The 27,864-nt window shown below is 38.1% G+C and overlaps 1 protein-coding gene across 9 annotated transcripts in view; it reads left to right on the forward strand.

Annotated features, from left to right (window-relative positions):
• Nucleotides 1-27,864, forward strand: part of TBC1D31 (TBC1 domain family member 31) — a 78,238-nt gene that overhangs the window by 41,995 nt on the left and 8,379 nt on the right. For 5 of the 9 annotated variants that reach the window (XR_005240992.2, XM_008001461.3, XM_008001462.3 and 2 more), the window contains 9 exons: nucleotides 7,130-7,263; nucleotides 12,268-12,401; nucleotides 12,720-12,899; nucleotides 14,517-14,749; nucleotides 15,325-15,477; nucleotides 16,463-16,598; nucleotides 20,308-20,400; nucleotides 24,617-24,757; nucleotides 26,423-26,617. Coding sequence is in view for 8 of the 9 variants with exons in the window: in XM_008001461.3 (XP_007999652.2) it covers nucleotides 7,130-7,263; nucleotides 12,268-12,401; nucleotides 12,720-12,899; nucleotides 14,517-14,749; nucleotides 15,325-15,477; nucleotides 16,463-16,598; nucleotides 20,308-20,400; nucleotides 24,617-24,757; nucleotides 26,423-26,617 (1,399 nt within the window). In the remaining variant the exon portion in view is untranslated. The remainder of the gene's footprint in view (nucleotides 1-7,129; nucleotides 7,264-12,267; nucleotides 12,402-12,719; nucleotides 12,900-14,516; nucleotides 14,750-15,324; nucleotides 15,478-16,462; nucleotides 16,599-20,307; nucleotides 20,401-24,616; nucleotides 24,758-26,422; nucleotides 26,618-27,864) is intronic. The other 4 variants (XM_073018332.1, XM_008001466.3, XM_008001463.3 and 1 more) reach the window with 3 other exon arrangements.

Below are 27,864 nucleotides of genomic sequence, written 5' to 3' on the forward strand. Positions count from 1 at the left end.
ATGACGGTTTTGTGCATTCTTCTGAAATAATAAATTTCCTGAGTTCAGAGGACAAGGCAGAAAACATTTTCTCCTGTTGACTGTAGGAAATGAAGTACTGATTTTATCAATAAAATAAAAGTTTCTCAAGTAACTGTTTAAGGTATCTAAAATTTCTTATAATTTTTGCGGATTCTAGGATTTTAGACTTTCTAAATTATGAATGCCTTTCTTCGGTACTTGTTGATGCTTCTTCCTTATCCCCAGTAGTACAACTTAAAAACAGAATATTTTAGTAGTTTTTCACTCTTTCATTAAGTTCTGTTCACATTCACATTAAGAACAAATGAATTTAATTATTATACTGCTCTGCTTTTTGGGAAAGAGTGAGGTAACACTTTTAATATCATAGTGTAAGCTATAAATTTTATTAAAAATTCAAATTACCAGAGAAATAATTCTGATTTCTACCTAATACAGTGTATACGTGGGGACCTTCTTGAGTTGTATTTTCCAAAAGATCTTCCTAAAGTGACAAGAGGTTGCTCATATCATTTGAAATTCCTCATAAAATGTAATAAGATGTTATGCTTTATATACTTATATGCCTACTAGTACATTTACAATTAAAGTTATCATTGTAACTCTAATTCTATGTATGTGTACTTCAAATTATAATCCTAATTTAGTTAAGGTTTCACAGCAGTTTTTTTGTTGTTTCTTAAATTTGTTTTTCTAAATTTTTAAATTTAAATTTTACATTTCTGTTTCTACTAAAATTCAAAATTGTGACTTAACAAAAGGGAGGGATTATTCTACATTAAAAGAGACAGAGATTTAAGGGAGATAACCAAATTCAATGAGTGAGCCTTGTTTTCCTGCTACAAAAATGGATCAATGAATGAGTCTTGCTTCCACAATTGGGGAAATTTGAGTCTTGCGTGATTACGAAACAATACTACAAAACAATTGTTAATTTTATTTACATTACAGTGGTGTTGTGACTATATAAGAAAACCATCCCTCCCCAACTTTTTTAAAGAATTGTAGACTTCTGTATTAAAGAGGAAAGTGGCATGATGTCTGGGATCTGCTTTACAATAATCTAGCCAGGCCGGGCGCAGTGGCTCACGCCTGTAATCCCAGCACTTTGGGAGGCCAAGGCGGGTGGATCCCGAGGTCAGGAGATCAAGACCATCCTGGCTAACACGGTGAAACCCCGTCTCTACTAAAAATGCAAAAAATTAGCCGGGCGTGGAAGCGAGTGCCTGTAGTCCCAGCTACTTGGGAGGCTGAGGCAGGAGAATGGCGTGAACCTGGGAGGTGGAGCTTGCAGTGAGCTGATATCCGGCCACTGCACTCCAGCCTGGGCGACTGAGCGAGACTCCGTCTCAAAAAAAAAAAAAACAATAATCTAGCCAAAAATTGAGGGGATGTAGTCAATGAAAGAAGTATAATAAAACATGGATTTATTGTTGGAGCCAGGCTTATGGGGCTTGATTGTGCTTTCTAGTGTTATATATGTTTGGAATTTTTTGTGGTAGTTTTTTGTTGTTTTCTGTTTGTTTGTTGTTGTTGTTGTTGTTGTTTTTGAGACGGAGTTTGCACTCTGCTGCCCAGGCTGAAGTGCAGCGGTGCCATCTTGGCTCACTGTAACCTCTGCCTCCCAGGTTCAAGTGATTCTCCTGCTTCAGCCTCCAGAGTAGCTAGGACTACAGGCATCCCCCACGACACCTGGCTAATTTTTTGTGTTTTCAATAGAGACAGGGTTTCACCAAGTTTACCAGGCTGGTCTCGAATTCCTGACGGTGGGTGATCTGCTCACCTCGGCCTCCCAAAGTGCTGGGATTACAGGTGTGAGTCATTGCACCCGGCCTGTGATACAGTATTTTTAAAAGTAACTTTAAAGTATTCATTTTAAATGACAAAAAGAATATACCTTCTTTGTAAAATAATTCAAACAGTACAGAAGGTTATAAAGAAAAAATCAGCACCTCTTCCAGCCCCAATTTGACTTGCTAGAAGTAATTGTTTGGTTTACTTTGGTAAGATATTTTTGTGTGTATATAATGCAAAAGTATTCACATACATTTAACAAAAATGGAATCATACTATACATACTATTTTGCTGCTTATCTTCTTTTTTACTTTCAAGTCTATCATGGCCCTCCTTCTGTCAGTATATGTAGGTTTACGTCCTTCTAAAAAAAGCACATGGATGGACGTTTCAGGATTTAAGTCTTCAACTTGTTCATTGACATTTAGGTTGTTTTACATTTATTTGCTTTTCAGACAATATTATAATAAACACCTTCATCAATATCCTGTGTGAATATTTTTGTATAGACTTCTAGAATTGAAACTACTAGGTCAAGTCATTCATTTATTCTCTCTCTCTCAGAAAATTCTGCCAACCCTGAGAAATGCCAGTGTTACTGTTTTCACCGACACTGGATTTTATCAGTCTTTATTTGTTGCCAGTCTGAGAGTCAGTCAAAAGATGGGAACTCACTGTCGAATATGTAACTTCTGTAATTATGAAAGTACTATCCTTAGGAGAACATGTTCTTGTATTTAGGTTGATTTTCTAGCCCTTCCAATAATGAGGCTTTCCTTACATTCTCTGAAATTCCATTTCCTAGGCTCAGTAATGATGCTAATCCCTCCCTCCTGGGGTTGTTCTGAGTATTGTATCAAATAATAAAAAATGTCTGAAATAGCTTATTAATTCCATTAACTATATTAGTTCTCTATTGCCGCTATAACAAATTACCACATATGTAGTGGCTTAAAAACAACACAAATTTATCCTTAGAGTTTGGTAGGCAGAAATTCACCATGGGTTGGATCTCACTGGGCTAAACTCAGAGTGTCAGCAGGGCCACATTCCTTTCTAGAGGCTCTGAGGAGAATCCTTTTCCTTGCCTTATCCAGCTTCTGCAAGTTTTCCCATATTTCATGACTCAGGCCCACCTTCTCTGTCTCAAAGCGCCTCTCTGACCATTCCTCTGTAGTCGTATCTCCCTCTGACCACAACCAGGAAGGGGTTCTTTGATATTAAGGACCTATATAATTAGATTGGACCTAGCCAGGTAGTCCAGGATAAATGCCCTCACCCCAAGGTGCTTAACTTAATCATATCTGCAGAATCCCATGTAAAATAATATCTTCATGGATTATAGGGATTAGAGCATGGACATCTTTTGGGGAGGGGGGCAATTTGCATTATTCTGCTTGCCACATTAACTATAAAGTATACTTCTCAGAAAAATAATTTATATTTAAACAGTAATGAGAGGGAATTAGCCTTAAATATTAAAAGCTATTATAAAGCATTGAAATTGTTGCTGACATATAAATAGATATGTGGAGTCTAACAATAGACCCAGCTACATTCAAAAATTGACTTATTTTTAAAGGTGTCATTTCAAAGTAATGAAGAAAAGGTGGGTTATTTAGTAAATGACATGGAATAACTAGCTAGCCGTCTAGAAAAAGTTGAAAGCATACCTCATATCTTACACCATATAAATTCTGTTTGAACTAAAGATTCAGTTACTTTTTAAAAAAACAAAACCATCAAAGTATTAGAAATAAATGTGGAGTTAGCAAGTCCGAAACTACTTCCTGTGTAGAAGCCACTTTTTGTATACAAATAGCTAAACAGAGATGAGAGCCAGGTTTCTTACTCTCAGAGAAAGAAGATAAATAAGCAAAAGGACTAGAATGAATCTTGCAGTAGTTGATTGGAATTGATAGTGTTAGTTCTTAACATATATGCAGATGAATAGACACAGAAAGAAATATAGATATGTATGTATGCAGGAGTTAGTATACATGCATATATTTCCAAGCTCTGTCCACCGAGAAGGCCTAGCAATGACACCCTGGTAACAGTGAGCGCACCTCCTGGTGTGGGGAAAATATAAGATGAACCTGAAGCATCTTTTAGTGCCATAAAGTAAGGAAGTGCTCAGAAAGGATGGGCATATCAAAAGGGCACATGACTCAACCTAAAAGTTTCCAGTGACCAAAGCTGGAACAATTTGAGGAACAAAATAAATAACAATCAAATATAACTTGTAGAATAAAATAAATATCCATGAGTTCATCCTGACATAAATAATTGAATAAATAAAGATATAAACGAGGGAGAAGGGACAGTTCTAACAAATATAGAAGGAAATAGAGAAATGGAAGATCACTGTTGGGACACCACAGTGATCATTGTTGGAGGCAAGATCCACCAATTGATGCTAAAATTACTGGACAAAAGTTCTAGGAGTGCCCGGGCACTGTGGCTCACACCTGCAATCCCAGCACTTTGGGAGGTCAAGATGGGTGGATCACCTGAGGTCAGAAGTTAGAGACCAGCCTGGCCAACATGATGAAATCCTGTCTCTATTAAAAATGCAAAACTTAGCTGGGCATGGTGGCACGCACCTGTAATCCCAGCTACTCGGGAGGCTGAGGCAGGAGAATCGCTTGAACCTGAGAGGTGGAGGCTGCAGTGAGCCAAGATCACACCACTGCACTTGACTTGGGTGAAAGAGTGAGACTCTGTCTCCAAAAAAAAAAAAAAAAATATTCTAGGATTAACAGGATATTTGCATAGTCTTAAAATATCTCCTCCAAGATAGTTATTAATGGCAAATGTTAAAATAGTAATTTTATAGTAGATAAACTCAGCAGACACCAGCTTAAGCAAGTAAGCACATTTAAAATCACTAGTACACCAGGCGTGGTGGCTCATGCGTGTGATCCCAGCACTTTGAGAGGCCGAGGTGGGCCTATCACTTGCCCAGGAGTTCGAGACCAGCCTGGGAAACATGGCAGAAACCCATCTCTACAAAAAATTTTAAAAAATTAATTGAGCGTGGTGGCACACACCTGTAGTCCTAGCTACTTGTGGCTGAAATGGAAGGATTCCTTGAACTTGGAGATTCAAGGCTTCAGTGAGCCATGATAGCACCACTACACTCCAGCCTGGGCAATAGAGTGAGAACCTGTCTCAAAAATTAAATAAATAAAATTACCGGTAATAAGATGTCAATATGATGCACATCAGTTTTGTGAAATTCTTGCCAAAAATATGTAACCTCTTATAATCATAAGTATCAAACAAACCCAAATTGAGGAACAATCTAGAAAATAACTGATATTCCTCAAAAATGGCGTTGTCATGAAAAATAAGGAAAGACTAAGGAACTCTCACATTGGAAGAAACTACAGAGACAAAACAAATGTAATGTTGAATCTGGGGTTGGTGAAATGAAAGAAATAACAGAAAAATGATGTCAGTGGAAAAAATGGTAAAATCTGAGTAAAGTCCATAATTTAGTGAATAGCATCGTGCCAGTGTTAATTTCTTAGTACTGATAATTGTACTATGTGCAAGATGTTAACATTAGGGGAATTTAGGTCAAAGGTATACAAGAACTCTTCTATTTTTGCAGGTTTTTTTTTTTTAATCTAAAACTATTTCAAAACAAAAAATTTAAAAAAGGAAATTAACAGTAAAGGTATTAGAAGTACATGGAGAGAATTATAATCCCAGAGTAATAAAGGCCTTTCTAAGTATGACATATCTAGAAGAGGTTGATAAGAATAAAAATCTCTATATGTAAAAATAATTCCCAAAACAAAGACTCGTGTAAAACTGAAAAAAACATATGCAAAACATGGCAAATGAAAGGCTGGTTTCTTTAATGTGTAAAGCACCTATATAAATAAACATGTAAAGGACCAGCCAGTAAAAAAAATGGATAAACAATTTCACGTACAGTTCACAGTGGTAAAATGGTTCTTTTTATTTATTTTTGTTTTTGTGTGTGTTTCTTTTAGAGACAGGATCTTGCTCTGTCACCCAGGTTGGAGTGCAGTGATGTGACTATAGTTCACGCAGCCACAAAATCCTGGACTCAGGCAATCCTCTTGCCTCAGTGTCCTGAGTAGTAGGTGTGTGCCACTAAACCTGGCTAATTTTAAAAAATTTTTTGTAGAGATGAGGTCTTGCTCTGTTGTCCAGGCTGGTCTCAAACTCCTAGGCTTATGCAGTCCTCTTGCCTCAACCCCCCAAAATGTTGGGATTACATGCATGAGTCACTGTGCCCAGCCTAGAAGTGGTTCTTAAACATGAAAAGATGCTTAATCTTTCTCATAGAAAGAGTAATGCCAATTGCAACTACATTGAAGTACCATTTCTCACCTAGATTAAAGGTTTTTTTAAAAATGGTTGATAATATGCTGGCAAGAGTATGAAAAACAGACATCCCTTTAGGCGAGTCATAGGAATGTAAGTAGACACTTTTTGTGGGGGCTGACTTGGCACTGACTTTCGAAATTACGAAGGCACGTATTCTTGACTCAGCAGTTCCACTTTAGGAATTTCCAAGTCTGTATTCTCATGTGAAGAATGATACACACTGTATGGTACATACAGTGGCATTAAGCACAGCATTGCTTATAAAAGACTGAAAGCAAATGCCCTACAATAGAAATCATGTTAAAGAAATGAAGGTGGCTGGGCACAGTGGCCCACGCCTCTAATCCCAGCACTTTGGGAAGCTGAGGCGGGAAGATCGCTTGAGCCCAGGAGTTTGAGACCAGCCTGGGTAATATAGTGAGACCCTGTCTCTACCCACAAAAAAGATTAGCCAGGCATAGTGGCATACATACACGTGTAGGCCCACCTACTCAGGAGACTGAGGCAGGAGGACCACTTGGGCCTAGGAGTTTAAGGCTGCAGTGAGCCATGATTATGCCACTGCATTCCAGCCTGGGTGACAGAGCGAAGCCCTGTGTCAGGAACACAAAAGAAAAAGAAGAAATGAAGGTGTATCGGTACAAAGCTATCGTATCCATCTGTAAAATGTCGTAAGGAAGTTCTGCATATACTGATATAAACTATTTCCAAGATACCATTAATCGAGAAATGCAAAGTACAGAACAATTTTTATAGTATACTACCATTTATGGTTTTTTAAGAAAAGATTTATGTTTGTAACAGTGATTACTTCTGGGGAGGTGAACTAGATGATAGGGGTACAAGGAAGAATTTTCACCAAATATACTTTTTGTGTCAAATTTTTATCGTGTGAATATGTTATTTATTCAAATAAATTTTAATACTAAGTTATTTTATTCACAGAACCTTATCTGCATTAGCTCACTGGTCTGTCATTTTTAGTGACACACCATATCTTCCACTCTTGGCATTTCCATTCGTAAAATTATTCCAGAACAACCAACTCATCTGTTTTGAAGTTATTGCTACTCTTATAAGTAAGTAAATACTTATTAAAGTATGAGATCAAGAATGGATTCTTATACATTTTCCTGATGTCTTTGCACCTTTGCAACATTTAACAATTCTAGATGTCTCTACTTTTAAGTCACGAAAGTGTGAAACACTAAGGTATCAAACATAAAATAGACAAGTGAAGCATTTATATGTAAACCTTTTTATTTAGAAGAAAACTTGGATAGTTAAGTTTTAAAAGATATTACAGACTGGATTTAGTAAGAATGAAGCAGATCCTTCACTTACTGAAAGACAGTTACTCTTCATAGAACTGTTGTAATTGTAAAGCATTGCTACTCAGGAGGCTGAGGCAGGAGAATCACTTGGACCTGGGAGGCAGAGGCTGCAGTGAGCTGAGATTGCTCTACTGCACTCCAGCCTGGGCAAGACAGAGTGAGATCCCATCTCAAAAAATAATAATAATTATTATTATTATTATAATTTATTGTCTGCATAATCTGCATAATATAGTATTTCATCTTATAGATATATCATTTATGTATTCCACAACTGCAAGAATTTTATTTTTTCTAATTTTTCCATACTTTTAAAGCAGTTTCTTGTTGTTATACTACTTTTACTTCATGTTATATATATTTCCCTTATTTTTATAAATTTCATAAACAGTTTTATTGGCTATTATTACATAATGTGCATGTACTAGTTTAATCTTCTTGGATATTTAGATTGTTTTTAATTTTAACCTCTTTTTTTTTTTTTGCAACAGGAGTCTCACTCTGTCACCTAGGCTGGAGTGCAGTAGTGCTATCTCGGCTCACTGCAACCTCCACCTCCTGGGTTCATGTAATTCTCCTGCCTTAGCCTCCTGAGTAGCTGGGATTACAGGTACCTGTCACACACGCCCAGCTAATTTTTGTATTTTTTTAGTAGAGACAGAGTTTCACCACATTGGCCAAGCTGGTGTCGAACTCCTGACCCCAAGTGATCTGCCCACCTCGGCCTCCCAAAGTGCTGGGATTACAGACATGAGCCGCCCCCCGCACCTGGCATTTTATCTATTAAAAGTAACACTGTTATAACTATCTTCGCATACAAACATAATAGTTTCCTTTGGGTAGACTCCCAGAATTGGTGTTATCAGGTCATAAAATGTGAATAATTGATTCCCCAAAAGGGGTGTCATATGGTTTGGATGTGTGTCCTCTCCAAATGTCATGTTGAAATGTGAGCCCTGATGTTGGAGGTGGGGCCTAGTGGGAGGTATTGGATCCTAAGGGTGAATCATTCATAAATGGCTTAGCACCATTCTCTTGGTTGTAAGCGAGTTCTCGCTCAGTTAGTTCACACGAGATCCAGTTGTTTAAAAGAGTGTGGTACGACCTGCCCTGTGCTCTCCACTGGCACAGGTGCGAGTCTGATGGATACTGGGTGACTCTGCCTCACTGAGGAAAAAGAACGAAACATTAGCAAGGCAATTCCAAGAAGCTCAGAGGTAGAATGTCATCACCTGCGATCTTTGTGCAGATTTGCCAGGAGAAGCACAAGAAGCACCCAGATACTCCAGTCACCTCAGAGTTTTCCAAGAAGGGCTTCAGAGAAATGGAAGACCGTGTCTGCTAAAGAGAAGGGAAAAGTTGAAGACATGGCAAAGGCAGACAAGTTTCATCATGAAAGAAATCAAAACCTACATCCCTCCTAAAGGAGAAACAAAGAAGTTAAAGGATCCCAATGCATCTCACAAGAGGCCTCCTTTGGCCTTTTTCTTGTTCTGTTCTTAATATTGCCTTGAAATCAAAGGAGAACATCCAGCCTATCCATTGGTGATGCTGCAAAGAAACCGGGAGAGGCGTGGAGCTACACCACCGCAGATGACAAGCAGCCTTTTGACAAGAGGGCTGCAAAGCCAAAGGAAAAATGCAAAAAGGATATTGCTGCATACCAAGCTAAAGGAAAGCCTAATGCAGCAAAACTGGGAAACGTCAAGGCTGAAAAAAGCAAGAAAAAGGAGGATGAGGAAGATGAAGAAGATGATGAATAAATTGGTTCTAGCGCAGGTTTTTCTTCTTGTCTATAAAGCATTTAACACTCTTGTACACACTCACTTCTTTTAAAGAAAAACATTGAAATGTCAGGCTGTGTAACATTTGTTTAAACTGTACAGTGTCTTTTTTTATATAGTTAACACCCTATTAAATGTCTTTAGATAGCCTTGTCCTGGTGATATTTTCAATAAGATTAGCTTTGCTTGGTACACTATAGGGATTATAAATTGGCATAGAAATTTAAAAGCAAGTTTTTGTTAATCCACAGCACAAATTAGTTATTTTGTATGGGGATAGTAGTTTTTCATCTTCAATTTTCTCTAATGTAGCTTATACAAAATAAATGTTTTGTTAACTGAGTACCACTCTATAATTGAAAAAAAAAAAAAAGTTGCAACTGTTTTGTTGACATCCTGAATGCTTCTAAGTTTAAGCACAATTTAAAAAAATTTACTGACCGGGCGTGGTGGCTCACACCTGTAATCCCAGCACTTTGGGAGGCTGAGGTGGGTGGATCACGAGGCCAGGAGATTGAGATCATCCTGGCGGCCACTGTGAAACCGCGTCTCTACTAAAAATACAAAAAAAATTAGCTGGGCGTGGTGGCGGGCACCCGTAGTCCCAGCTACTCGGGAGGCTGAGGCAGGAGAATGGCATGAACCCAGGGGGGCAGAGCTTGCAGTGAGCGGAGATCGGGCCACTTCACTCCAGCCTGGGCAACAGAGCGAGACTCTGTCTCAAAAAGAAAAAAATAAAAATAAAAAAATTTACTGAACTTCAGCTAAATACTAGCACTGCTGGAATATGCCATTGTTTTGGCTTTTAGGTTTTTAGCCTAGTTGGGACTTAGAAAACATTTTGAAGGAAAAGTCAAATCTATGTATAATTTGGAATATATTTGTAAAAGTCTTTTTTAGATACTAGAGTCTCTTTTATGACAAGACATAAAGTCTTTTGGTTTAGCAAAGAATCTCCACACAATTATCATTTCTCTGTATTTTGCTATCTGTCAGTTCTCTCTCTAGGTCCTCTACCCATGTATTTGTGGTGCATCAAAGCAGAATAAAAATACTTAAGAGCAGGCAGATGGTTGCTGTATACAGTAGGATATCCTTTTACTAATGAAAATCAGTGCTTTCTTAATGAAGACTGTAAGGATCAGGGCTTTGGGTGCATGTGTGGTGTTTTAAATTCTCAGAACTGCCAGTGTCTGAGACATAACAGGTACTCAGTTGCTGAACCATATTTTCCTCTTAAAATTAAGAGCTGGGCTGGACACAGTGGTTCACACCTGTAATCCAAGCACTTGGGAAAGCCAAGGCAGGCAGATCACCTGAGGTCAGGGGTTTGAGACCAAACTGGCCAACATAGTGAAACCCTGTCTCTACTAAAAATACAAAAAAAAAAAAAATGAGCTGGGCATGGTGGTAGGTGCCTGTAATCCCAGCTATTTGGGAGGCTGAGACAGGAGAATCGCTTGAACCCAGGAGTCAGAGGTTGCAGTGAGCCAAGATCGCGCCACTGCACTCCAGCCTGGGCGACAGAGTGAGACTCTGTCTCAAAAAAAAAAAAAAAAAAAAAAAAAAAAAAAAAATTAAGAGAGCTACAGAGAATTTGACATATTTTTTAAAGCTCAGTCTTTGCAAGGTTTTATTTATGACTTCATTATTAACCCAAATTTAAATGATCAATAATAAGTGAAATAATGGAACTCCAGAATTGGAAAGTTCTTATAAACCACTGTAATCTAGTATTCTGTTGATAAAGCCTTCTTTTGCTATTTTGAGATAGGAGATCTTAGTATCAAAGGATGAATCTACAACTCAATATTTAAAACTAAAAAAATTTAAAAATTAAGTAAAGGAGAGATTAAACATAGCCTTATTGAACAAAACAAACCAATGATCTTATATACGGTTTTGAGAACAATATGTGGGTCGTTCTACTGATTACAGAGCGCAAGTGAGTCAAAGTAAGCCTTAGAGTTAGTTGAATTTATTCTACTTTGGACTAGCTGACTTTCAAAGAATGCCACTGTTACTGATTTGTTGGTTTTTTTTTTTTTTTTTTTTTGAGACAGTCTTGCACTGTTGCCCAGGCTGGAGTGCAGCGGCGCGATCTCGGCTCACTGCAAGCTCCGCCGCCTGGGTTCACGCCATTCTCCTGTCTCAGCCTCCCTAGCTGGGACTACAGGCACGAGCCACCATGCCTGATAATTTTTTGTACTTTTTAGTGGAGACGGGGTTTTGCCGTGTTAGCCAGGATGGTGTCTATCTCCTGACCTCGTGATCCACCTGCCTCGGCTTCCCAAAGTGCTGGGATTACAGGTGTGAGCCACCGCACCCAGCCAGATTGGTTGGTTTTCAAGTCAAGTTTACTGAAACAAATTGTCAATGATCAATTAGGTATAAAACCAGTCCTGGTGACTATTTACTGGTTATTCCTTGTTACCATGGTTATAGAACAATCAGTCTTTTCCTCAAAATGAGGACATTTTTATTGTCATTATAACGTTTAAGGGATTAAGGGATACAGTATATATAATTTTGGTTACATATGGTTGTAATTTTGGTTACATATGAATTTTAGTAAATTTGAGGAGCTTGGCATGCTAACGTTGATTACATTTAATGAAGGGTTAATCGGGGCCCTTTTTAAAAAGATCATTTTGTTAATTAGGTGATGAACAAAGCAGGAGTCAGAAGCCAGAATGCCATCAGGAGTATTTTGGGAAGTTGTGTTTGTTTGTTTTAATTAACACTTTTTCATTGACTACTGTAAAGAAATTTGCAAAATTTCTACAAACATACTATGTTAGCATGATAGAATTTTAAAATTGATGTCATATAATATAAAGAGTTATATTTTTTATTATTCATGGACATATTGGGAACATAAAGATTGGATACATTTAAGAATTGCAAGGATTTTTGATAACATAGAAAGATACTTAAAGATACGTTTCTTTTTTTTCCTTCATAGTCAATTGGTGTCAACACTGGTTTGAATATTTTCCTAATCCTCCTATCAATATTCTTAGTATGATAGAAAATGTTTTGGCATTTCATGACAAGGAACTGCTGCAACACTTCATAGATCATGATATAACTTCCCAGGTAAGAAGCATAAGGTTTTTAGAATAACATGCCTTATTTTGTAAGCTAACGTTGGTTCTGATATAGACAGTATTTTCTTGAAGGAGTATAATAAAAAGCATACTACATGTTGTGTTTTTAACAGTATTCCATTCTTTTTCTTCATTAAACTGCCTTCCTGAAAGTCTGTAAAGAAGGGTCCAAATTAAGGTAGTTATTTTCATAATTATGTATTTAATATGATTTTCATAGCTTAAATCGAATGTAAGGTAATATTACCAATGGCTCTGTTTTTACTTTTCCCTAGAAAAATGATAAATTTTTCCTTATCTGTTTTAGCTATATGCATGGCCTCTTCTTGAAACTGTGTTCTCAGAAGTGCTGACAAGAGAGGAGTGGCTGAAACTGTTTGATAATATCTTTTCCAACCATCCTTCCTTCCTTCTGATGACTGTTGTAGCCTACAACATATGTTCTAGAGTGCCTCTGCTCAACTGTAATCTTAAAGATGATTTTGAGGTAACGATCCTTGTTCTTAACAGAAGGTTCTCAAATATCAGTTATTTCTCTCTCTCTCTCTCTGTTTTTTTTTTTTTTTTCTTTTTTTTTTTTTTGAGAACGGAGTCTTGCTCTGTTGCCCAGGCTGGAGTGCAATGGTGGGATCTCAGCTTACTGCAACCTCTGCCTGCCGAGTTCAAGCGATTCTCCTGCCTAGCCTCCGAGTAGCTGGGATTATAGGTGCGCACCACCACGCCCAGCTAATTTTTGTATTTTTAGTAGAGATGGGGTTTCACCATGTTGGTCAGGCTGGTCTCAAACTCCTGACCTCGTGATCCACCCACCTCTGCCTCCCAAAGTGCTGGGATTACAGGCGTGAGCTACTGTGCCAGGCCATATCAGTTATTTCAATTGAAAGATCCATTTATTTACTGAGTCCCTGTTATATGTCAGACACTGGTGCTAGGTGGTAGGAATATAAAGGATAACAAGTTAGACCACATCCCTACCCGTGTACAGTTTATAGACAATAAAGCAGGCAATTATAGCAGGCTAGTAGTCTTATAATCATAGCTTAAGAAAAGAATCATGGTAATATTGGGGTTTGTGCTTTTTGCTTTTTTTTTTTTTGAGACAGAGTCTCCCTCTGTCGACCAGGTCGACCAGGCTGGAGTGCAATGGCGCAATCCCGGCTCACTGCAACCTCCGCCCCCCAGGTTCAAGTGATTCTCCTGCCTCAACCTCTCGAGTAGCTGGGATTACAGGCGCCCGCCACCACACCCAGCTAAGTTTTTTATATTTTTAATAGAGACGGGGTTTCACCAGGTTACCCAGGCTAGTCTTGAACTCCTGACCTCAGGTGATCCACCCGCCTTGGCCTCCCAAAGTGCTGGGATTAGAGGCGTGATCCACTGCACCCGGCTGCCTTTTGCTTTTATAAAGGATGTTTAACAGGTAGAGTGTTGTTATTCTGTGCATAATCTTATCATGACCTATCTGGTCTTAGATAGTCTGAATGCTTATTACACATGCAAAAGGTAACTATGAGAATTTTGAGAATTGGCAGGAAAGTGTCTGAAAGAAAGCATTAAGATCATTATAAAAAGTAGATGCTCTTTTGGTAGACAAGATGAATTAGTTGGGTTCTTGTGTGTGTGTGTGTGTTACTTATTTAGTGTTAATGTCCAATTAAACTTTATTTTTATTTCATGATCCCATGACATGTTAATTTGGATCTTCCAGCAAAACAAGATAATGTGGAAACATTTCAGATATTTTTAAAGAATCAAGCTAATTTATTTTCAAAGGCTAATTTATAATTTATTTTGGATTTTGAAGAAAAAATAATCCAAGCAGAATTTGTTCCATTGCTGAAGCATTTTTTTTCTATTGTATTAAAAGTCTTCATTTTTTAATTTTATGTCAGAATTTCTTATGATTGTGAAACTCTGTTACATTTTTTAAATAAATTGTCTTCATTGTAAAACTTGAGTAAAGAAAAGCTTTAATGAATTTACCAAAAAAAATGTATATTCTTAAATATAGATTCACTTTTTAAAAAAATTCTTGTTTTAATTCTACCTACCTCATAATTGATTTGTCTGCAAATCTCGATTTAAACACCAAGTTTTCTTACAGTTTTTTTTCCACCATCGGAATAACCTGGATATAAATGTTGTGATTAGACAAGTTTATCATCTCATGGAGACCACGCCTACTGACATTCATCCAGACAGCATGCTTAATGTTTTTGTTGCACTGACAAAAGGGCAGTATCCAGTATTTAACCAATATCCAAAGTTTATTGTGGACTATCAGACACAAGAACGAGAAAGAATAAGGAATGATGAATTGGATTACTTAAGAGAGAGGTAATTATGGAATAGTTTTTCTTTTTCTGATACAACGAAATGTGTTTTAAACATAATAAGAAAGTTTTAATGAAAAAATACATTTGGCCGGGCGTGGTGGCTCACACTTATAGTCCCAGCACTTTGGGAGGCCAAGGCAGGCAGATCACAAGGTCAGGAGTTCGAGACCAGCCTGGCCAACATGGTGAAACTCCGTCTCTACTAAAAATACAAAATATTGCTGGGTGTAGTGGCGCACACCTGAAGTCCCAGCTACTCAGGAGGCTGAGGCAGGAGAATCGCTTGAAACCAGGAGGAAGAGGTTGCAGTGAGCGGAGATCACGCCATTGCACTCCAGCCTGGGCAACAGAGTGAGACTTCATCTCAATAAAAAAAAAGAAAAATACATTCATATTATGAGTATTTGTGTAAAATCAGGGTTTGAAGGCTAGAAATATTAAAGATAGTTAATTCTTGCATATGGAAATAAAATGGATTATACATTAATCGGTATACATTTTGTGTTTTGATGATTCTTGGATTTAAATTACTTAGCTTTCTTCTTTGTGTTTTCATAATAATATTACCTACTTAAGGCAGACAGTTGAAGATATGCAAGCTGAAGTTGACCAGCAAAGAGTTGAAGATGAAGCTTGGTACCAGAAACAAGAGCTGCTTCGTAAAGCTGAAGAAACAAGAAGAGAAATGCTCTTACAAGAGGAGGAGAAAATCATACAACAAAGACAGAGGTATGTGTTATCCCTTTTAAAAAAAAAAATCTGGACATATAAATTGGTTGAATAATTTTTATGCTCTTTCATTTTTTCATTTTAGGAACAACATTATATATAGGATTACCCAGCTGTGGCATTTCTATTAAGCAACTATTAAGTTAATAAAAAGAATCTTTATATTACCACTTTTCAAAAAATTGCTATGTAGTAAAATGTAATTCTAAAGCTATACTGAATATAAGCTAGATTTGCATGGATTAATGTTCCTGGAAGGACATTATTTAGAAACATTATTCTATAGTGGGCAGAAATGCTTTGTCCTAGAGTGCTGGGTACATCACCTGTAGTGGAGTATAATTTTTTTAATTGTGTTTTAAGCATACCTGTGTGACCTGACAATTGTAACATAAAATGATTATGTCATTACTCATTTAACACTTTGGAGGACAGGGGAATGAGTATTAAATGCATATTCAAAAGTGTATTAGCTGGGTGTGGTGCCACATACCTATAGTCCCAGCTACTAGGTAGGACTGCTTGAGCCCAGGAGGTCAAGGCCAGCCTGGGCAACATAGTGAGACCCTGTCTCTTAAAAAAGAAAAAGAAAAAACTAAAAATAAATACATAAAAGTATGTTAATAAGGTAAAATGTGTAAATTAAGTAAAGTTGTGGGATAAACATTGAGACTAAGCCCAATTGTTGGGAAACTCACTTCTGTGTTTATTGATTCATATTCTTAGACGGAACTTTATGTAATTCCGTCTAAGATTTAGAGTGTGGGTTAAAAGGAATTACTGAACTGAGCCGGTGAGCTTTCTGCTAAAATTCTCAAAGCATAAGTATACATCATCTTTGGTAACGGTGGAGCAGTTCTGGCATTCTTTCAGATAAAGGATAGCAATTGTATTGAAATGATGAGCATGGTAGACCTATTATGAAAAAACTAAGTCATATTAGGAATTGCTTTATTTGTCCCACTTGATGTATTTTGTATTTAAGGCTAGCTGCTGTGAAAAGAGAGCTGCAAGTAAAGGAAATGCACTTACAAGATGCTGCAAGAAGGCGTTTTCTGAAGCTTCAGCAAGATCAACAGGAAATGGAGCTAAGAAGACTGGATGATGAAATTGGGAGAAAGGTTTATTATTCTTACCTTAGTTCTCATATGTCATCTCCATTTACTCTCACTTAAATGTAATGAACGCCTTCAAATTAAATAATATTCTTAGAGTCCACCATGAATACTAAATAGCCCCTTTAATTTTATTTTCCCCTCGGCTTTTCTCATTTTCTTTTGTATTTCATGAATGGCTAAATATTTAAGAAATGCCAGGAAAATTAGTCAAGTGTCCTTAGTGACTGTTTCTCTAAAAATAGAAATATCAGTATCAGTTAGCCATTAAGTTAATTTTTTTTTTTTTGAGACAGAGTCTCACTCTGTTGCTCAGGCTGGAGTGCAGTGGTGTGATCTCAGCTCAGTGCAACCTCCACCTCCCGGGTTCAAGCGATTCTCCTGCCTCAGCCTCCCAAGTAGCTGGGACTACAGGTACACACCACCACACCCAGCTGATTTTTGTATTTTTCATGAGATGGGATTTCACCATTTTGGTTAGGCTGATCTCGAACTCATGACCTCAGGTGATCTGCCCACATCGGCCTCCCAAAGTGCTGGGGTTACAGGCCTGAGCCACCATGCCTGGCAGTTAATTTTTAATTAGGGGACATATTCTTTTTTCATGTAAAAATTATCTGTGGCCAGTATAAAAATAATTTCCAGTACAAAATATATAGAATTAAAAATGGACCTTCTCCATCAGTCCTCATATCATCCCCAGAGAAACACTTTTAAAAAATGGTTAATTGGCCGGGTGCGGTGGCTCATGCCTGTAATCCTAGCACTTTGGGAGGCCGAGGCGGGCAGTTCACCTGAGGTCAGGAGTCCGGGACCAGCCTGGCCAACATGGTAAAATCCCATCTCTACTAAAAATTCAAAAATTAGCTGGGCTTGGTGGCAGGTGCTTGTAATCCCAGCTACTCAAGAGGTTGAGACCAGAGAATTGCTTGACCCCGGAGGCACATGCTGCAGTGAGCTGAGATCCGAGATCACGCCACTGCACTCCAGCCTGAGTGACAGAGCGAGACTCAGTCTCAGAAAAAAAAAAAAGGTTAATTATATAGCCTTTCAGGTATGTTCTATAGATAGAGGAGTAATTATAGTCATGCTTTCCTGTATTTATACAAAAATGGGATTATTCTCATTATACATTGTTTTTGTGACCTGCTTTTTAAAATTACATATGTTGAATATCTTTTCATATGTTATGTGTATCTATTTCTTTTTTGTGGTTGTATAATATTCCATTGAATGAATAGCTTATTTAATGCTTTGTTGTTGGACAAATAACAACCATGCTACATCATAAAAGTCTTTTTACTTGCACACATACTTTTGTTGAGTAACTTCTAAATTATGCCAAATTGTTCTCTAAAAATGAAATGGCTTAAGCTATTTTAAGACCGTAAGAGTACCCATCCCCTAGTATAGTCAATTGTACTGCATCAGTCTTAATATTTGCCAAGCAGATAGATGACAAATAGTCTATTTTAATTTGCCTTTTTTTATTGTTAGTGAGGTTAAGTATCTTTTCTGTTACTTATCTTCCATTTGTAGAATTACACATTACATATTTGTATCATTTGTCCATCTTTCTGTGAAGTTAGACTTAACTTTCTGTCAGGTTAGCTTACTTATTTCTAAAAGGCAAGTCAATTGTCCCAACACCGTTTGCTGACTATTAGCCAAGTCATTTGCCAAACGATGGTTTTTACATATTAAATTCTGTTACATACTTGATCTCTTTCCTTGCTTTTTCTATTCCTAAGCCAGTACCACACTGTTTGAATGACAGTAGCTTTGAAGTATTTTACTAACTAGTCCTAATTCTCACTCATTAGTCTTCCTTTTCAGAGTTTTTGTCAGTATTCTCCAATGTTTGTCATTCCAAATAGACTTTAAGAATTGTTTCACTTTTGGAATTCTCACCTGTCCCAATCCCATTGGAATTTTTATTAGGATTGCACTGAATTTATGCACTAATTTAGAGTTTCAAGCCTAGTTTTGATAAAATACTAAGTATTTTTTAAGTCTTTTTTTTTTTTTTTTTTGAGACAGGGTCTCATTCTGTCACGTGGGCTGGTGTACAGTGGTGCAATCCCAGCTCACTGCAACCTCCACCTCCCGGGTTCAAGCAATTCTCATGCCTCAGCCTCCTGAGAAGATGGGATTACAGGTGCCTGCCACAACACCCAGCTAATTTTTGTATTTTTAGTAGATACAGGGTTTCACCATGTTGGTCAGGCTGATCTTGAGCTCCAGACTCCAAGTGATCTGCCCACCTCAGCCTCCCAAAGTGCTAGGATTACAGGCACCTGGCCTAAGTCTTTCAAAGTATTTTTAATTCATATGTATTAGAAATCTATTATCTCTTTATAGCATCATACTTCTTGTTTTGTTTAAGCCTTGTTAATTTTAAATTGGTTTTCAAAATCCAAGATTTCTTTTAATTTTCTCGTCTAGTGAATGAGATTGATATTTCATTACTATAGAAAAGTGTATGTTCTTCCCACAAAGTAAGCTCAGAACTCTGATGTCTTTATTCCAAACTCCTTTGAAACAGGAGGCGGCACTTTTTGGTCCAAGAATTCTATAAACTCCTTTCAGCAACATGATCTGGCCTCTGCCTACCCTTCCAGCCTCCTGTCCTCCCAGCTGCCTGTTCTGATGTTGTGCTCTGACCCTGCCAAACCGCAAAAGTTCGTCTCGTGGTTCAGGCTCTAGCAGGAAAGGCTGCTTGAATCTGAAATGACAAGTACATGTGACTGTGAACATCTGTTAGCAGCAAGCAAAGCCGATCGGTTTTTGCTGTGGTACATAGCTGTTTGTATCTCTGAAAATTCATAAGCAAAAGAGCTCAGTAATTGAAATTCCTAAAAAGCGTGATTTGCTATGCCACACCTCTCCTCCACTTCCTGTCATTATTGCTGTTCTTACTTCATACAATCAAGCTTCCCCCCACCTTTGAGCTAGCTCCTTTCCTAATAACCTCTTTAAATTGAGCTGGTCCTGGTCCATGTTTCTCTTTTAGCCTTTGGATATATACATTTGCACATCCAACTATGTTCTCATTTACTGTTTCTCCTATTTTAAGTATTTGATAGCATGTCTTTTACCATAATGACAATATCTAACATTTTACCTTATATCTAAGATCATTTCTAAGAGTCTCTAGAGAGTGCCATATTCCATATGCAAACCCTCTAGTATATAGGAATAAAAAACTTCCAACTGATCAAATTTTGGAAATAGGCAAACTCTAAATTAATTCACTTGGAGCAGAACACACACAGGTCGAACCATCTGCAAGAAATTTAAACCTAGAATTGGTAATTGTCAAACCGAACTTATAAAAGTAGAGAAGTTTAGTCAAAAAGAACATTAAATAAATGTTATATTTTTATCTACCCCAGATTTAAATTGCTCAAGTTTTTCTAACTCATGATATTGGTTACTGTAATACTGTAAGAACTGCTATCTATTCTTCCAGTCTGAGTAGATGGGCATATGGTATTGTGCTTTTTATTCTTAAATTAAACTTCACTTTAACTGAGAGATTATTCCTAGATTCTGCAGTGAGTATTAATCTTTGTCAGTTACTCTGGTTTCAAAAACCCGATTGCTGTTATTTTAAATACTGTTAGTAGGTCGTTCAGATTACAGGATTACTAAATCTATTAAAAATTATTTTGTAAATTCTTTTTGGTATTCACAGTTTGTTGTTTGGCCATAGGTATATATGAGAGATCGAGAAATTGCTGCCACAGCCAGAGACCTAGAAATGAGACAGCTGGAACTCGAATCACAAAAGAGACTTTATCAGAAGGTATAATTCAGTTATTTCCAACATAAGAAAAGCAGGTTTTGGCCAAGCTCAGTGGCTCAAACCTGTAATACCAGCATTTTGGGAGGCTGAGGTGGGAGGAGGATCACTTGAGCTAAGGAATTCCAGACCAGACATGGGCAATATAGTGAGACCCCATCTCTACCAAAAATTTAAAAATTTAGCTGGGTATGCTTACCTGTAGTCCCAACTACTCAGGAGGCAAAGGCAGGAAGATCACTTGAGCCCTGGAGTTCAAGGCTGCAGTGAACCGTAATCACACCACTGTACTCCAGCCTGGGCAAACAGAGCGAGACCCTATCTCAAAAAAAAAAAAAAGAAAGAAAGAAAAAGAAAAGCAGGGTTTGTATAAACCCATTTTAGACTGTATTTATTCATGGTTTTCTAGCATTCGTTTTATTCACTTTTTAAGCAGAATATAGTGCCATGCAGGATTGTAAGGTAGCCAAAATGTCTGAATGTACAGTTTGTTGTAATTATTTAATTCATGTTTCTGTTAGCAGCTTAGTCTAGTGTCTGAAGCACCAGATGTAGGCCCCAGATTTTGCCTCAGGATTTTTTACCAACTTACTAAATTTTCCTGTAATTATGTAATAGTGACTACAAAATTATCTCAATACCTCACGAGGATCCTGAAAGGTAAATCAGTCGGGAGCTGTAAAGTACTTTCTTTCTTTATTTTTATTTTTATTTATTTCTTTTTGAGACAGTCTTACTCAGTTGCCTAGGCTACAGTGCAGTGGCATCATCTCAGCTCACTACAACCTCCCCTGCTCCAGTGATTCTCCCACGTCAGCCTCCCCAGTAGCTAGGACTACAGACATGTGCCACCACGCCTATCTAATTTTTGTGTTTTTGGTAGAGATAGGGTTTCACCTTGTTGCCCAGGCTGGTCCCAAACTCCTGGGCTCAAGCAATCTGCACACCTTGGCCTCCCGAAGTGCTAGGATTACAGGCATGAGCCACCACGCCTGGCCTGTAAATTACTTTAAATTGGAATCTTCTGGAGTTAAATCAGCAAATATCTGCTTAGTACTTACTGTTCAGTTTTCAAGACACTGGAAAAAAGGAGCTTTGTTAATATAAATTTTTATTACTTACGAAAAATGTTTTGTTACTCATTTAGTGTTGAAACTGTAAGTTTTCACTTCTTTCAGCCCACATAAAAAGTCAGACTTTTTAGCCTGGGCAATACAGCAAGACCCCATCTCTACTAGAAATACAAAGAAATAGCCAAATGTGGTGGTGTGCACCTGTGGTGCCAGCTATTCAGGAGGCTGAGGTGGGAGGATCACTTGAACCTGGGGGACGGAGGCTGCAGTGAGCCAAGATTGTACACTCCAACCTGGGTGACAGAGTGAAACCCTGTCTCAAAAAAAAAGTCATACTTTTAGTTTGAAATTAGTGATAACTGTGAATTCATAATATGTAACATATATGTTTGATAGCCATATTAGGTGAGATTTAAACCATATAGCATCCATTTACACCTATAACACTTTTAAAGTCTCCACACTGAATTTCTTCTAGAACTGAGCAAGGGATTTATAGTTTGACTGAGTCTCCCATGATTTGGAATTAGATGTAATTCACGTGGATTAAGCTAAACTTTACTTTTTACTATCTTTTCTTTAGAGGTGGAGGATAGTGGCAATTGAAGGGTGTAATTTTAGAACTAACAGAGAATTTGCAAGAAAAATACAAATAATTTCCAGATATTTGTCTCTCAGATTTTTAAACACTAACATTCTACTAAATTTGCTTTCTCTTCCTCTTTTTCTTTACCTATACACATATGTACACACAAATATATACTTGTTTTTCTGAACTGTTACAGTCCCAATGCTCCTTTACCCCTAAATACTTCAGTGTATATTTCCTAAGACCAAGGAGTCCTCTTATATAACCACAGTACGGTTCTCAAAATCAGAAATTAACATAAGATGATCTGATATATAAACCTTATTCAGATTTGATCCATTGTATCCAAAATGTCCTTTAGAGCAAAAGAAAATCTGAGATCTCATCCATTGTTTTGTTATCATTATTTTATTCTCCTTTAAAATGAGATATGTTCCTGACTCTTTGTATTTATGACATTGATATTTTTTGAAACATGTAAGCCAGATAATTTGTAGAATGTCCCTTAATTAGCGTTTGGCTGTTGTTTCTTCATGAGAAGATTTAAGTTATCCATAGGAGTGCATAACTTTAATCTGTGGCAGTCTTACAACAGAAGTTATGTTTTGAGATGGAGTCTTGCTCTGTTGCCCAGGCTGGAGTGCAGTGGCATGCATGATCTCAACTCACTGCAACTTCTGCCTCCCAGGCTCCAGCAATCCTCCTGCCTCAGCCTCCCAAGTAGCTGGGACTACAGGTGCATACCATCACGCCCTGCTAATTTTTGTAGTTTTTATAGAGACAGGGTTTTGCTATGTTGCCCATGCTGGTTTCAAACTCCTGGGCTCAAGCAGTCCTCCCACCTTGGCCTCCCAAAGTGGTGGGATTATACACATAAGCCACTATGCCTGTCCCATATTTCTTGGTTTTTTTCCAAACAATCATGTGATTGTTTGTTGAAAACTAGACATTTTGAATACAGTGCTCCCCAACTTATGATGGGGTTATGTCCTAATAAGCTCATCATAAGTTAGAAATATTGTAAGTTGAAAATTCATGTAACACCCTGATAGACCCATCATAAAATAAGAAAATTATTACGTCAACTATAGGACCGTCTGGCATATAATGTGGCAATTTTGGAAATAAGATTGTCTCCCCTCCCCAGGGTTTCTTCTTGTTTCTTTGCTTAGTGACTTTTCTGAACTAATTTTGAAAGTCCATATCTTTTGTTGTATATAGCTACTGATGTCTCTACTCAGGTAGTTTGGGGGTCAGCAAATGATTGGACAGAGATTTTAATAGATTCTTTGAACAGTAAGCTTCTAGTAGTTGTTGAGGAGCTCTGTGTGCATGTTAGGGCATGCCTTTATCACTCAGCTAGGCAGTTTCTACTTCTTAGATTCCACTTCCTGGTTATGCAAAACCTCAGAGTTAACCAGAAGTGTGAGATCTGAGGTCTTTCTCAGGACTGAGAACACAGTCCTTAGCATATGCACAGCTTTACACATGCACATGACCTTCCAGGAATCTATCTGAGATTTTTTAAGCCTCCTGTGGACATCTGATTCTCCAGTTTTTCCTGTTAAGCTTTTTACTTAGCCTATTGGTTGCTCTCCCAAGATCCACTGCCCCAAGCAGCCAAGATATTCAACAGTTTGCTCTAATTGTTTTCAACAACTTCCCCAGGGATAAAAGACTATTTCTGCACTAGGCAAGCTCTGAGTGAGATTTTAAAAAGATAGCCTTAGGAGTGGTCTTTCAGGGAACCACCAGAAAACTCAAACAATGACAGTTCTCCAGCAATGGTGGTTTGAAGGAGCTCTGTCCAACCCCATTTTGCTTGGCTTCCAGGCTGCTGGTTGTCAAGACTAATGCATAGGCCGGACACCGTGGCTTACACCTGTAATCCCAGCATTTTGGGAGGCCAAGGCAGGCTGATCACTTGAGGTCAGGAGTTCGAGACCAGCCTGGCCAACATGGTGAAACCCCATCTCTACTAAAAATACAAAAAAGTTAACCAGGCCTGGTGGTGGGCACCTGTAATCCCAGCTACTCAGGAGGCTGAGGAAGGAGAATCACTTGAAAACCCGGGAGGGGGAAGTTGCAGTGAACTGAGATCGTGCCACTACACTCCAGCCTGGGCAACAGAGTGAGACTCTGTCTCAAAACAAAACAAAAAAAAAAGACTAATGCATAGCTTGGGAGTGGGGTGGGAACAGGAAAAATGCAAGATGAAATGTCAGAGAGCTAGCTGTTTTTACTGAGATTCAGCCATTTTTATAAGTAAATGCTCCCCAGGTAGCTCCAAGCCTTTGGTTAATTTCCAGAATGCTGAAAAAGTTCATTTTGACTTTTTTTTTAATCCATGTTCTCAATGCTTTTATGGATGAGAGGATTTCCAGGGGTCTTTACTCTGCCATTTTTGCTGATATCTGCAGTCTTCGCATTTTACTTTGAAAATTAGATGATTGCAGCTTTTATTTGTGTGCATATTACTATTCTGAAAAAAGTTGTTTTTGTATTCTAGCATTATATAAATCAGTGATTTTTTTTTTTTTACAAATGATTTTAACAGAATCTTACTGAAAATCAAGCAGCTGTTGCAAAAGAAATGCGAGCAGATGCAGATGCCTATAGACGAAAAGTGGATCTTGAAGAACACATGTTTCATAAGCTGATAGAAGCAGGTGAAACACAGAGTCAGAAAACTCAGAAGGTAAAAATATGATCCATTTAGTGTATATGCAGAAGAGAAATTTTCATCTGTCACCCTCTTAAGAGAACAAAATCGAAATTAAACTCTGTAAAGTTGAATTAGTTTGTTTCTTTGCTTCAGTTGTCACAGTTCCTAGAATCTCACATTGCTTCCTTTTATATATAGGATGCTTACTTCACTGACAATCATATGCATGTCTTTTTCCTACAGTTTGAGGAAATACAAAGGAATTTCCTCAAAGAAAATACAAAGGAATAGTGACTTACAAGAAAATACGAAGGAGTAGTGACTTAGAAGAAAATACAAAGGAATAGTGACTTTACAAATTATACTGTCCTGGCCAGGTGCGGTGGCTCAAGCCTGTAATCCCAGCACTTTGGGAGGCCGAGACGGGTGGATCACGAGCTCAGGAGATCGAGACCATCCTGGCTAATATGGTGAAACCCTGTCTCTACTAAAAAATACAAAAAAATAGCCGGGCAAGGTGGCGGGCGCCTGTAGTCCCAGCTACTCAGGAGGCTGAGGCAGGAGAATGGCGTGAACCCGGGAGGCGGAGCTTGCAGTGAGCTGAGATCCGGCCACTGCACTCCAGCCTGGGCGACAGAGCGAGACTCTGTCTCAAAAAAAAAAAACAAAAACAAATTATACTGTCCTTCTATGTTCTGCCTCTGAAAACTGTCCCTGAGTTGATTAGGTTCAAAGCATCAGGTCCCTGCCTGGTATGTAAGCCAGCACTTCCAAGTGTATTGTGTGGACTATTAACTATTATTCAATAAAATGGGGGATGGTCAAGTAAGTATTGGAAATGCTGTCTTAAAGTGAGGTATTTTTCATGCCAAATTTGAGGATACTGTACATTTGTGAATATTTAAGAAAATTTCCCAGATGTATTTCAGAGAATTTCTTATGGAGTACGCTTTCAGAAATGCTGACTTAAGTGAATTGAAATAGAACTTGAGACTTTCAAAGAAGAGCTTTCTCTATTACCTCCTTAACACAATGTGAAATGGGTATGTGTACCGGTCTGCTCCTGTTCCGAAAACCAGGAATAGTGTACACTAGATACCTTCTGTTCTACAACAGTCTCTTAGGTGATTTTCTCAAGATATTCCTTTTTTTTAAATAGGCTTTTGTCCAGTCTGTTAAAATGGGCTCTTCTTCAGAGTGCTGAAAACATGGAAATTGTTGAATCCCACCCATCCCCTAGCTGATAAGTTCTTAACCTTGGCTGTAAATGAGAATCACTTGAAGAGCTTTTTTTTTTTTTTTTTTTTTTAATGTAGAGACTGAGTCCTATTCTGTCACCCAGGCTGGAGTGCAGTGGCATGATCTCAGCTCACTGCAACCTCCGCCTCCTGGGTTCAAGCAATTCTCCTGCCTCAGCCTCCCTAGTAGCTGTGACTACAGGCACCCGTCACCACACCCAGCTAATTTCTACTTGAAGAGTTTTTTAAAGGTGCCAGTACCCAGCTGTCCGGTGATTGGTTTAATTGGCTTGTGGTGAGGCCCAGACATCAGCTTATTTTAAACACTCCCAGGTGATGCCCATATGCAGCCAGCGTTGTGAACAACCGCCCTAGACACGTGGATACATTGAATGGTTATACCTTCATTTTATATGTTAGCAGTCTGACCTTGTTTCTGAAATGTATAACTTTTTCCTAGGTGATTAAAGAAAATTTGGCAAAGGCTGAACAAGCATGCCTAAATACTGACTGGCAGATTCAGTCTTTACATAAACAAAAATGTGATGATCTACAACGAAACAAATGTTACCAGGAAGTAGCCAAACTCCTTAGGGAAAACAGAAGGAAAGAAATAGAGATATTAAATGCAATGGTGGAGCAGGAAGCCAAGAAGGTAAAAATAGTGTTATCAGCTTTTTGTTATATCAAGCATTGGGTTTTTTTGTTTTTTCTTTTTTTAAAGAGACAGAGTCTCACTTGGTTGAACAGCCTCAAAATTCGAACTCCGGGCCTTAAGCGATCCCCCTGCATCAGCCTCCCAAAGTGCTGGGATTACAGACATCAGCCCCTTTACCCAGCCTAAGCACTGAAATTTTGAAGTAGTACAGAGTCAAATGACAAAAGCATCAAACCACGTCGTTTTTGCTGGAAAAGATAATCTGATTTTAATAGGTGTTTGTCAGAGAAGTCATCTAATACTGATTCTACCAAAAAATGATTAAGCGTCTTTCTCATTTACATTAGTGTGCTTCAATTTCTCAACTTCCTGGATTTTTATTCTGGCTGCTTGAATAATATTAGTACTTTAATTTAGCTCATTCTTTATACTTGCCATGTAAAAGATGCTGAATAGGTAGAAATGGTATGTAGCTGCTAGTAACAAAACCCCACACTACAGTGACTAGGAATAGGATAGATATATAGTCTGGAGGTAGGGAGTCCAGGGTTAGTACTGGGGCTCCACCGTTATCAGGGAAATGTCCTCTTTCAGCCTTTCTGCACCTCTTCTTAGTGTATGGCTTTCATTTTCAAGGTTACCTGACCATCCAAGATGACTCCTGGAGTTCCAGCCATCACATACCCACTGCAGACAGCAGGGAGAAGGGAGAGCACAAGTGCGAATGTTCTGCCTCCCACCTGAGTCACACTCCCTTCTAACTTCTTTCCAGCAGTCCCACATCATATTTCGAGCCACATTTGTCAGCAAAGGATGCTGAGAAAAATAATACTCTTCACAGGGAGCATTATCATCCCAAATAAAATTAAGATTCTTTTCCTATCAGTTAATAGGATAGCTAAAAATAAAAACAAAAGATTCTATTCCTAAAGAAGAATCAAAGAATGGAGTCCGAGGAGGTCATTAATAGTATATGTCACACGTGTGTATCTTTTGGTTGATCCTTCCAAAGACTCTGGGATCTGTGCTCTGGAGATATTTTTGCAGGTACCATGGACTTTTGTAAGGACATTGAGAAGCTGGGGAAAGATCAAGATCTAGATACCTGGCTTAATTGCTTCTCTCTGTTGCTGTATCACAGTGTCTATTCTGAAAGCTGGCTTCTTACAGTGTATTTCCTTCAAGTCACTATTCCAGATTCATTTTCCTCCTACCCCATCCCAGTGGCATGGAGCCTTATCTTA

This window comes from Chlorocebus sabaeus, chromosome 8, assembly GCF_047675955.1.
Source record: "Chlorocebus sabaeus isolate Y175 chromosome 8, mChlSab1.0.hap1, whole genome shotgun sequence".
In the NCBI taxonomy this organism is placed as follows: domain Eukaryota; kingdom Metazoa; phylum Chordata; class Mammalia; order Primates; family Cercopithecidae; genus Chlorocebus; species Chlorocebus sabaeus.